The sequence below is a fragment of the Dromiciops gliroides genome, chromosome 1 (genome assembly GCF_019393635.1).
Source record: "Dromiciops gliroides isolate mDroGli1 chromosome 1, mDroGli1.pri, whole genome shotgun sequence".
NCBI classification, from domain to species: domain Eukaryota; kingdom Metazoa; phylum Chordata; class Mammalia; order Microbiotheria; family Microbiotheriidae; genus Dromiciops; species Dromiciops gliroides.
In genome coordinates, this window is record NC_057861.1 from 632,275,161 (window position 1) to 632,286,413 (window position 11,253).

The window sequence follows — 11,253 nt, forward strand, 5'->3', positions numbered from 1 at the left end:
GCCTTGGATATAAAGCTTGGGGTCCCTCTTTCCCCTCCCTCAAAATGACAAAACAGACAAAAGTTAGCTCAAACTTGATCATATACCCTAGACTAAAAATATTTAAGGTAGCAGATTGATAGAATTCTAGCCTGGTACCCCACCTCTCTCTCTGAGGAGAGAACAGTCTCAGCCCCAAATTCCTGCCTTCCTGTCCTGGCAGGAATGAAAGTCTTCTTTGGAGAATGGTAGGAAGAGAAGGGGGTCAGCTAGATAGCACAGTGGATAAAGCACTGGTCCTGGATTCAGGAGGACCTGAGTTCAAATCCGGCCTCGGAAACTTGACACTTACTAGCTATGTGACCCTGGGCAAGTCACTTAACCCTCATTGCCCCTCAAAAAAAAAAAAGGAAGAGAAGGAACTAGAGAGAGGGGTCTAGTCTGCCTCCTGTTGAGCCACACACAATGTGCCACTGCATGTAGACCCTCATTACACCAACACCTAGCACTATGCCTGACACACAGTAGGAGCTTCATAAATATTTGTCAATTGATTAATGGTATTCATTCCCCTCATTTTTCTCGATGGGGAATACTGTTGTATCCTCCGCCTTCTCAAGGTCACATCCACTGTAGTCAACTATACTTGTTTCCTCCACTTCCTTAGCACCCACATGTTTCTCAGATTTCAAACTAGCTTCAAGACCAACCACATTGACCAAAAATGCTCCCTTCAGGGTCCTTTATAACTTCATTAGAGCTAAATTCCACGGCTATAATTTCTCTTTTCTAGTCCTTCTTGATCTTTCTGCAGCATTCCACATAGCTGACCAACTTCTTTCTCCTAGGTATGATTTCCTCCCTTGCCTTCCCAGACACTTCTCTCTCTTGATTCTCCTAGTTCTCTATTCATTCTTTCTCTGTTTCCATTTATCCCCTCAATATGAGCATTCTCCAAGTCTTAGTCCTTGATTTCCTCCCCTTCCCTATCTTCACTCTTTCTTGGTGAGCTCATGCATTCCCATGGCCATTTTTATGCAGATGGATCCCTAATCTAATCTCCAGCCCCTAGCCTTCAACTGAGTTTCCAGTTCCGGCTTTCATCTTCTCAAAGTCCAGCCTCAAATTCCACATATTATTAGAAGGTAAGCTCTTCAATTTGGAACTCTGCCCAAAGGGCCATAAAGCTGTGCATACTCTTTGATTCAGCAATGCTAGGTCTGTATCCCAAAGAGATTTACTAAAGGGAAAAGGATCTATTTGCACAAAAATATTTATAGCAGCTCTTTTTGTGGTGGCTAAGAATGGGATATTGAGAAGATGCCCATCAATTGGGGAGTGGCTGAACAAGTTGTGGTATATGATTGAATATTATTGTGCTATAAGACATGACAAACAGGGTGATTTCAGAAAAAAAACTGAAAAGACTTACATGAACTGATACAAAGTGAAGTGAAAAGAACAAAGAGAACACTGTACATAGTAATAGCAATATTGTGTGGTGAAGAGCTGTGAATGACTTGGCAGTTCTCAGCAATACAGTGATCCAAGATAATCCTAAAGGACTCATGTTGAAAAATGCTATCTGCCTCCAGAGAAAGAACTGATGTTGTCTGAATACAGGCAGAATACAATTTTTTTCTCTTTCTCTTTCTTTTTTTGTTTGAATTTTCTGGTACAAAATGACTAATATGAAAATGTTTTACATGTATAACCTATATCAAATTACTTATCATCTCAGGGAGGGGGAGAGAGGGGGGGTAGAATTTGGAACTCAAATTGTTTTTTGAATATTAAAAATTGTTTTTTCCTATAATTGGGAGAAAATACTATTTAAAGCAAAAAAAGAAGGTAATCTCTGTGAGGGCAGGGGCTGTCTCTCTTTATGCTTGTGTTTGGTTTTTTTTGTTCCCAGGATGTAGCACAGTACCTAACACTTAGTAAATGTTTAATAAATTCCTATCGACAAATCCAGGACCAAGCTAATCTTTCCTCCCCCAATCTCTTCTTTTTCCTCCCAATTTCCCTGTTTCAATGGGATCACCATCCTTTTACTTATTCGCATTGGAAACCTAGATATTACTTATGATTCCTTCCTCTCCCTCACCTTTTACAACCAATCAGTTGTTAAGGCCCATGGATTTTACTTCCATTATATCTCTCCCCTCTGTTCTCCCCTTACTCTCTCTCCTCTAGTTCAAGGCCATTTCATGTCTCCTTTTAATTATTACAATAGCTTTAAAAACAAAACAAAACAAAACAAAACAAAACAATAGCTTTCTGACTCATCTTTCTGACTTCAGTCTCTTCCCTCAGATCCATTCTCCACCTAGGGATAAGGATAGGAATAGGGAAAGGGATAGGGATAGGGATAGGGATAGGAACCTTTGAGGTCCCTTCCAGCTCTGCATGTTGTTTGTTTGCTGTTTGTCCTTCATTTTTTTTTTTTTGGCAGGGCAATGGGGGTTAAGTGACTTGCCCAGGGTCACACAGCTAGTAAGTGTCAAGTGTCTGAGGCTGGATTTGAACTCAGGTACTCCTGAATCCAGGACCAGTGCTTTAACCACTGCGCCATCTAGCTGCCCCCCAGTTTGTCCTTCATTCTTAAAAAGGACCAATCTAGGAGCCTGTAAATGGATCTATGATTCCACTAACTCCTAGGTGAGGCAGTTCCCTCTATCCATGCAGGTTGGCACTAGAAGTGGAACTGGGCTGCAGTCTTTCTGGATTCAAAGCCAAACTCCCATCCCCTATGATATACTGCCTCTCATCTCCTATACATACAGCCAGATTGGTCTTCCTATCACTCTCCTCATCACTTTCCATTGCCATAAGGACAAAGCTTAAACTGTCATTCAAGGTCCCCCATGACCTGTCTCCAACCTGTTTCATGATTTCTGGGCCCTCCAGGCTCATGTCTGCCTCTGTGACTTTTCTACGGATTCTCTTCATACCTGCAATGTCCTTTCCTACTTTGATGCCTTTCTATATCCTACCTGTCCTTCAAAGTCACGCTCTAGAGCCCTCTCCTTGAGGAAACTTTCCCTGTAAAATCCATTTGATTTGGAACTCCTCTGGCCTTCCTTTGGGATGGAGCATCCGGCCTTCAGTCCCACCTATTGGCTTCTCTTATGTGTGTCTCCCCTCCTCAATTTCCTATTTTCCTATTCCCTACCTGTGGAATATGGAGTGTATTCTGCCCCAGTCAGACTGTACCTAGAATATTATGTTGAATTCTAGGTCACCATAATTTAGGAAGGTTCCTTCCAGCTCTAAAAAAGTCTGTGATTCTATGAGTCTGCTACTACTCCATCCATCCATCCATCTGTCCATCCTCTCCAGAGTGACCGATCACAGAGGGCCAGGTAAAGATGTGTTGACTCATATCAGAGCCCTTCTAACTCGCTGCCAGTTCCCCTCAAAAAAATAAAAAAGAAAAATTCTCCAGAAGCCCATTTAAGAAAATAGTTTTTAATCCTCAAAGTCAATGTTATACTCCCACCTCCCTCAGAGGAAGCCCACCACCCCCATGGACTTCAGCCCCCAAATGAGCCATCACCTGGACTCTCCCTCCAGGAGCGGGGGCCCCGGACGCCAGGGCCTGGGGTAGGGACATCCGGGGGGTTCAGTACAACCTCCCCAGGCCGGGCCCCTCCTGGTTTCCCCTTCAGCTGGAGGAGATCCTGGTAATCCCGAACCATAGCCCTCAACGGTTCGATCTGGGGTAACACATACTCCTCCAACCACTCTTCCACAGTATCTGAGTAGAACACAACGCCCAGATTCATCTGTAGGGTCGGCAGCAGGCTCTCCCAGGCCTCAGACACCCTGAGGGAAGGAAAGGAGGATGTCTACGGGTCACCCTCTCCCACACCAGCCTCTGGGTGTCAGTTCTCCCAGCGACACCAGCTTTAGGCTCTCTGCTCCTCTCTGAAAACCCCAAGGAGTCAGCCTTAGCATCCTAGAGCCCCCCTCATCCCTTCCCTGCACACACTACTCACTTGGTCAGTTTTCGGCCAAAGGCCTCCAGATTCTGTGGATTCCCAAACCGATTTTTACGATGATAAGGGCTGAACCAGCCTTGAACTGTGCTGCAAGGGGTGGGGAGGAAGGGTACTTCAGCAACCAATCATAATCCTCTGCCCTCTCATTTTGCATGTACTAAGGGGAATGGGGAGTTGGGAGACAGACCCTCTGGGGCTTCTCAAAGTCCTCCCCAACAAGAGTTCTCAGGAATGAGGTATCAGGAGCTGATTGGGGGAGGGGAGTGTCACAGTGGAGGGTGGGTTGGGGGTACCTATCCTCCTCCAGAGCCCTCAGCCCAGTCTCCTTCAGCTCCTTGACTTGTTCCACCAGGTGGTAGACCTCAGCCCCAGGAAACATACCGTCTCCTTGACTGTGGATAGAAAGGGAAGAGGATCAAGCAGGGCTTAAACTAGAATGGGGGTAGTCTTCAGACAGACTTCAGACCGACATGCTAAACTGGACTTTGAAATCCTCCTCCCATTTCCTTCCTCCCCAAGCTCTTCCCACTGAGCCCTGGCCTCCGCAACCCTGTCCCAGGCTCCCTTCAGGCAATGGTCTCCAGGCTGGTATGCTGAGCCCCTCCTGAAGCCCTCCCAAAGACCCCACACCCCCAGTCTGATCCATAGCCTCCCCACCAGGTGCTGGACTCCAGGTTGATTGTCTGAAATCCCAGCAGCTCCATGACTGTCTTCTTGGTCACTTCAGTGAATTCTCCTAGTGGAAAGAAAGGGGAAAAACCCAGGTGATTCAGGTGAGCCATCTTGTCCAAACTAGAGGGGTTAGAATCTAATTTAGTAGATGACTTTAAGCAAGTTCCTTCTACCCTCCAAGAAAATCACTATGAATAGCAACTGATAGTCTAAAAATGGCAACCAAAGTCCAGAGGACCTGCAGAAAGAGGGAAACCACACCTTCTTGGGCATCATCTCCCCTCTCCCCGTCTGGCCAAGCCAGTGGTTGACACTAGCCTCAGTTTCCTTTCCTGTAAAATGGGAATAATTACATGCATACTATCAACCTCACAGGGTTTTTATGAATAACCTGTTCTATGAACCTTATAGTGCTACAGATGCATGAGTTATGATGGCTATGACCAAATCCTCAGGGCTACCTAGTATCCTCTCATACCAGTTAAGGAAATGGGAGAAAACTAGCCAGTGGGGTTTGGGGGTGGGTGGAAGGGAGTGGGCAAAAGATAGGGAAGGGGGGCATAAATTTCCAGCTCATGTCCAGGCCTTCTCTCCCCAAACTTCCCCAAGCAGTCCTAGACCTCTCGTCTGCAACACACAGGAGGGAGATAGATGAGAGCATCTCTAAATTTCCCTCAAGCCCAACATCTTGTGAAGACAAAGGCAAAAGCCATACCATCAACCAAGGTCTGCAGACAAATGGCCAAGGAAGGAACAGCCACGGGGAGCAGCTCACACAGCACCGAATAGTGGTCATACCTGAAAAGAGGAAGAAAAAAGAGAGAGAGACCCAGAGATGTATCTAGGAGTCTCTGGGTTTCTCAAGATTTTTACTTTTCTTTGTAACCTCAGCACTTAGTACAGTGCCTGACACATTGGAGCAGGTGACTGACTGACTGACCCTAATTCCCATTCTCCCCCATCCCACTTGGACTTCCCCTGCTTTCCCCCATCCCTGGCCTAAGCCTTCACCTCTGCCAACCAGTCAGAACAATGCCCTGGCAGCGGATAGGGTGGGCATCCCGAATGTGGGGGCCAGCAGACGCAGCCTGCAGGGCTCGGAGCACACGGAGCCATGACAGTTGGTTGCTCAGGTGGTGGCTAAGGGGTGTCCACATCTGGGCTGGGCCTGTGGAACCCTTGAAGGAGCTGGCAAACCACACACTGCGGAAGCCAGCTTCTGCATATTTAGCAATGATCCGTCCTGGAGGTGAGGAGGGGGAATGCAAGGAGTGTAAGAACCTATAGAGAAGTAGGAGGATTCAGCTATCAGGGACTCTGAGGAGGATCCACTCATCCAGGGGCCAGGGATAAAGGAATATCCAGCCTCCCCACCCCCACCCCATTAACTATGTCAAATTGTCCTTGTACAGGGTGAGGGAGGGCAGTATAGCTAGTCACAAGTCAGCCCTGTCCCACCCAGCATGGGATGTGATTCCAGTTCTGATGGGCCATATGCTCACCAATCTGGTCAGTGTCCAAGTCAGAGTCATAGAACCACATCATGGGGTCTGCAAGCTGAGGGATCCCTGATTCTAGGGGGACAGAAAAGGCCAGTAAGAGGGTGCTGAGGAGTCCAACCCCAAGACAAAGCATGACAAAGTTTCCTCCCCCCACCCAAGTCCAAGGCATAGGTGTCTTTGGGTTTGAGAGGACCTTCCATAGCCGGTCCTTGGGCATGGAAAGGCATGAGAGGAGTCCTGGGGATGGGGAGGGGAAAGTGTCCCAGAGCTGAGAAACAAATGCTAACAAAGGGATGTCAAGGGTCTGTAGATGGGAATATCCCAGGATACCAGAGACCCAAGGGCCAGAGACTAAATACCAACTCTAGGTGAAGTTGGAATCTCTAGGATGGGGGGATCCTAGGATTCCAGGGTTGAGGGAATGAAGGAAGAAGACGATCTTTAGGATGGGGGGATCCCAGGATACTAGCACTGGGGAACAAATGCCAAGGAGGGAAAGTCCAAGCCTCTAAAATGGGGGTTCCCAGAATCCTGAGGTTAGGAGTATTCCTAACACTGGGGAGCAGGGAGGGGTCCCAGGGCTGTGGGAAGAATACCAATGATGGAATGATCAGTGTGCCCTTGTTGGGAGGGGGGATACCAGGGTCCCAGAGATGGTAGCATTCTTAGCATCCTCCAACCCTGGAAGGTTGGAAGATAAATGCCAATGAGGAAAGGTCAGGGTCTCTGGGATGGGGGACCCCAGAGTCCCAGAGTAGAGGGATGAATGCCAATGAGGGAAAGTCAGGATTTCTAGAAATCAGGGGATCCCAGGGTTGGGGTCCCCCTGCCTCGGACGGCTTGGGGTGGGAGTCTTCGAAGCACATCATCCCAAAGTAGCAATCGAAGCCCTGGGTGGCGCCAGCTTAGGAAGGTCACGACCTCTCGAACATGATTCAAGTAGATGTGACCAACATCTTCCCCATGGCGGAGTAGCCAGGCACGGGAGTCTGCACCCTCACCCAGGTGGAACACCTGCAGCCCAAGGAGAGAAGGATCAGCTCAGGCAAGACCCCCAAAGTCTGCTCCTACAGCTCCCCAGAGTACTCTCCCCCATCTCTCCTTCCCTCATCCCAGCTCTGACCTCATCAGCTCCGACATGTAGCCAGCGGGCATGCGGATGCTGGTCGAGGACCTGACCCAGGATAGCTCGGAGCAGCGGCATCGTTCCAGCCGCATGGGGATTTAGGGTGCTGGGATAACGATCCACCTCCCGCAGGGGCCAGAACTTCTCATGCTTCAGTACAAACTGGAATGAGAAACACCAAGATGAAGGGGGAGGGGGAAAGGGGAGGAGGGGATCGGAAAAGCTGAGAATTTAGGGAACAATAACCAGTTCCCCATGGAAAAGGAACATGTCCTCGTATTTGATCAGCATAGCATCTCCCCTGAGCCAGAACAGAAGTGGAAACAGCTTAGGGGGACCAGGGAGAGATGCAACAGGTCAGAGGGACTTAGAGTCTTCCCCCCCCCCCCCCCGGGATCATCTCCCCACACTGAAAAGTCAATGGACCCTGGGGGCCCCTGGTTAGGATTAAGATTGGAGGATCCTAGTCAAGGGTCAAGGGTTATGGGCCAGGATTAATTGCTGGATTTGGAGGTCAGGTTAACGGATTTATGGGCTGGAGTCAGAGGTCAGGTACCTCAAAGTGGCCAAACGTCTGCACCAGGGGAATCACCTCCAGGTGGTTCTGTGTTGCCAATTGCTGAATCCGTTCTATGTCATGCTTACTGAGGATACCAGGGTCCTTATTAGGCCCCCAGTAGACCCAATGTCATAGCCCCCACGCATTGTCACTCTTCCCCCTGGCTCCCTCCAACTCATGGTCAGCCCTACAAACTCCTCCCTCTGTCAGACCCCACAGCCCTGACCTCCTTCCCCTATGAGATGCTGAGGATCCCCAAATCCCTGGGCAACTTCCCTTGTTGAATCTCATGGTTGCAATATACCCCCCCATCCCATTCATCACCCAAAGACTGATCCCATTCCCTTTTCAAGCTCCTCTCTCAGATTTCAGGGCCTCCTAACCCATAGCTCCACTCCTCCACAAGTTCCCACAAACCCAAGCCACTTCCCACCTGTAGGAGTGGGGTGAACGTAACAACTCCAGTTCCCCATGGAAAGGGAACATATCCTCATATTCGATCAGCACAGCATCTGCCCCAAGCCGGGCCAGAAGTGGAAACAGCTTGGGAAGACCAGAATGAGAAGCAACAGGTCAGAGGAACTTGGATTTTGCCCTCCTGGGATCATGCCCCGACCCTGAAAAGTCACTGCCCCTCCCCCTTTAGCACAACCCCTTTCCAGATCCCTTCCCTCATAGGAGGAGGAGCCCTGGCCATCCTAGCCGGCTGTCTCACCTGTTCCAAATAAGATACCCTGGGAGCAGCTCCCTTCATGTCCAGGTGGACAACCTTCATCACTCCTGTTTGATCTCTTCGAGGAATCTCCCCAGTCAACCTCTGGGACCAAGACCCCAAAGTGCTCTCCCCAACGGGTTCAGGAGATGGCCGACCACCCCCTGCTTCACCCCAGGGCCTGCCTGATGTTGGCTCCAGGCTGAGAAGGTGAAAAATAAAAAATCAGAACTCATTGATCAGACAACAGGGAGCAAGGTGTTGGGCAGGTGAGGTGCAATGAACACCTTCGCGTGCGCACGCGCACACATCCTTCCCTTTTCCTGCCCTATGCCTAGGAAAGCACCTGCCCTGATCCAGGGGCTCCGAGCTAATGGTTTGGTAGCGATATATCTTTTGTACATCCAAAGATATCATGTACCTTTATAGGCATATGAACGATTCTCCTCCCCATCCCCAAGCTCCCCACCCGTCATGCAGCGGCCCTAGCCCCTCACCACCGGGGCAGAAGCAGTCTGAGGCCGGCACAAGCACAGAGGAGCAAGGAGGCCACTTGCAGAAGCAATTTCTGGTTCCTTTGCAACATCCTGGGGGGTGTAGTCACTCCTGGGGTAAAATGGGAGGTAGGGTCAGTGGGTCAAGCCCGGGTCTAGAAAAGGGAGGAATTGTCATCCCTGTGGAGGTATTGAGGGGAGGTCAGGTCTCAATGGATGGAAGGGAGGAGGGTCAGCCTTAGAGTCGATAGGGTGGGAGGGAGGAGGGAGGAGGGGAGAGCATCGCTTGGCTTTGCAGCCTCCCCTCCCCCAAGCAGCCTAAGGCGGGAGAAGGGAGGGAGCCTTGGGTGGAAGCCGGCGGAGAGAGAGGGGATGATTGATGGTCTAGACCCGGAGCATGGGGGCGCAGAGGCGGGGCGCCCCCGCGAGTACCGCTCCCTCCTCCCAGCCCCTGCCCGCGCCCGGCCCGCCCAGGTCCCCCCGCACCTGGCTGGGCTGTTCTCCTCCCGGCCCCGTTAGGCGCAGCCGGGTTCCGACGCCTCCAGACCCCGCCCGCACCGCTGCCCCCCCAACCCCTCCGGGCGGTCGCCGAACCAACACCGGCTCCCCGGTGCGGGCGGGCAGGTGGGGAGCGCACCGAGATCCCCAGGCTGCGGGAAGCAGGCCGAAACAGCCTCAAGCCCCACCCGACGCTGCGATTGGACGCGAACAGCCGCGGCAAGCTCCGCCTGCCTCCCGAGGATGACAGCTCGGGAGGAGGAGAGGGTGTAGAGGGATGCGGGGATGGGGGCGGGAATGGGGATGGGGGGGGGAGGTCGGAAGACCTCCCCCCAAGAGGAGCAAGTCGCTATAGTCAATTCTGAAAGCCCCTATCGGGACCCCTTTCCTTTCCCCTTTCCCCCCAGACCCGGCTACAGCTGTACAGGCTTATAGGGCCAACCTCCATCCCGAAGGGAACATCTGGACCACCGCCCACCCTTTCCCCGAACATCTGGGACCTCCAGGAATTCCCATCCCTCCACATCTGATATGTCCTTCAAGCTTACCTTCCACCATCCTATCTCCTCCATCACTCTCCCCAGAACTTTCTCCGTCTATATCCTCCGATCTTCTCATTCCTGACTGCGATCGATCGATGGGTACTAAGCCTCCCCAGGCTTTTTCCACCCACTCCGCACCAGCTCTAGCCCCTTCTACTGTGCCCTGTGGAACCCCTGTTCTACTGTGAGCAAACTCCTCTCCATCCCCCACCTTTTCACAAGCACTCCTTCCAGCTGCCCGCCTTAGCGAGAACCTGGCTGTTTCCCTGACAACACCGATTCCCTCCCTGACAATTCTCTCCAATGGAGACTGCTTCTTCACCCACTCCCTGTGAAGCAGGGCCAGAAGGAGGAGTCAGCAGGCTTCTTGCTCGCCACCCTTTATTTCTCCTAGACCTTCAATCTGCCACTAAATTCAAAAACCTTTTCTTCCTTGAAATTTTCGCTGTTCTTTTTCTAACACCCTCTCTCCATCTTAGCAATCGTCTGCTCACCTCCAGGACCCTCGCTTTCTCTTCTTCAGGAGCTTTGGCACCTAGCCCACTGTTTCTCTTTCCATTAAATCGCCCTCGGTGACTTCAACATTTATACTAATTGCCCTTATAAAGCCTAGGGCTCCAGAATTCTTCAACATACTCAGCTCTCTTGACCTCCACTTCATCCACCCACATTCTAGACAACAGTGTCACAGGAAACTCTTAACACCTCCCTGATTCTGAACTAAAGCAGTTCTTTTTCATACAATTTTTGATCTTCCTACCTTTCCCATTCCTCCTGCAGCTGCTTTTTGACCTCATCATAACCTTTAGCCCCTTGGCCTTTCCCTATTTTCCCAGTCCATCATCCATTGTGGCTTTTCCTACCTGTTTACCTAACCCAGGGGTAACATGTTAGAGTAGATAAAGAGATGACTTTTAATCCAGGGTAGACCTGGGTTCAAATCCCACCTCTCAGTATGTGACCCTAGGCAAACTATTTAACCTTTCAGTGCTCTATGCAACTTATTTATCTATCTATATATTTATTCATTCATTCATTCATCTATTTTTATTTATTTATTTATTTGATTTTGCGGGGCAGTGAGAATTAAATGACTTCCCCGGGGTCACACAGCTAGTAAGTGTCAAGTGTTTGAGGTCAAATTTGAACTCAGGTCTTCCTGAAT

General features: G+C 50.2%; 1 protein-coding gene across 4 annotated transcripts; it reads right to left on the minus strand.

Moving 5' to 3' along the window:
• Positions 1-3,434: 3,434 nt before the first annotated feature.
• Positions 3,435-10,578, minus strand: LOC122736599 (hexosaminidase D-like). Of its 4 annotated transcripts, none has more exons than XM_043978933.1 (14): positions 10,095-10,578; positions 9,052-9,160; positions 8,558-8,756; positions 8,276-8,385; positions 7,840-7,927; positions 7,281-7,445; positions 6,988-7,171; positions 6,158-6,229; positions 5,667-5,898; positions 5,371-5,453; positions 4,641-4,719; positions 4,277-4,375; positions 3,981-4,070; positions 3,435-3,807 (listed from the first exon to the last, which is right to left on the minus strand). In XM_043978933.1, the coding sequence occupies exons 1-14, from the start codon at positions 10,162-10,164 to the stop codon at positions 3,516-3,518; spliced, it is 1,872 nt and encodes a 623-aa protein (XP_043834868.1). In that variant the 5' UTR covers positions 10,165-10,578; the 3' UTR covers positions 3,435-3,515. The 4 variants fall into 4 exon arrangements, with proteins under 4 accessions (XP_043834868.1, XP_043834869.1, XP_043834870.1 ...); XM_043978934.1 differs by lacking the exon at positions 10,095-10,578 and adding an exon at positions 9,535-9,757; XM_043978935.1 differs by lacking the exon at positions 9,052-9,160 and having other exon boundaries at positions 10,095-10,577.
• Positions 10,579-11,253: the final 675 nt, after the last annotated feature.

Excerpts from the sequence above, each read along its gene's own strand:
- LOC122736599 (XM_043978933.1), bottom strand. The coding sequence starts at position 10,164 with ATGAGAAGATCGGAGGATATAGACGGAGAAAGTTCTGGGGAGAGTGAT. Across the intron at positions 5,454-5,666 it reads GTTCTGACTGGTTGGCAGAG|GTATGACCACTATTCGGTGC; the intron begins GTGAAGGCTTAG and ends TCCTCTTTTCAG. Across the intron at positions 4,376-4,640 it reads AACCTGGAGTCCAGCACCTG|TCAAGGAGACGGTATGTTTC; the intron begins GTGGGGAGGCTA and ends TTCTATCCACAG.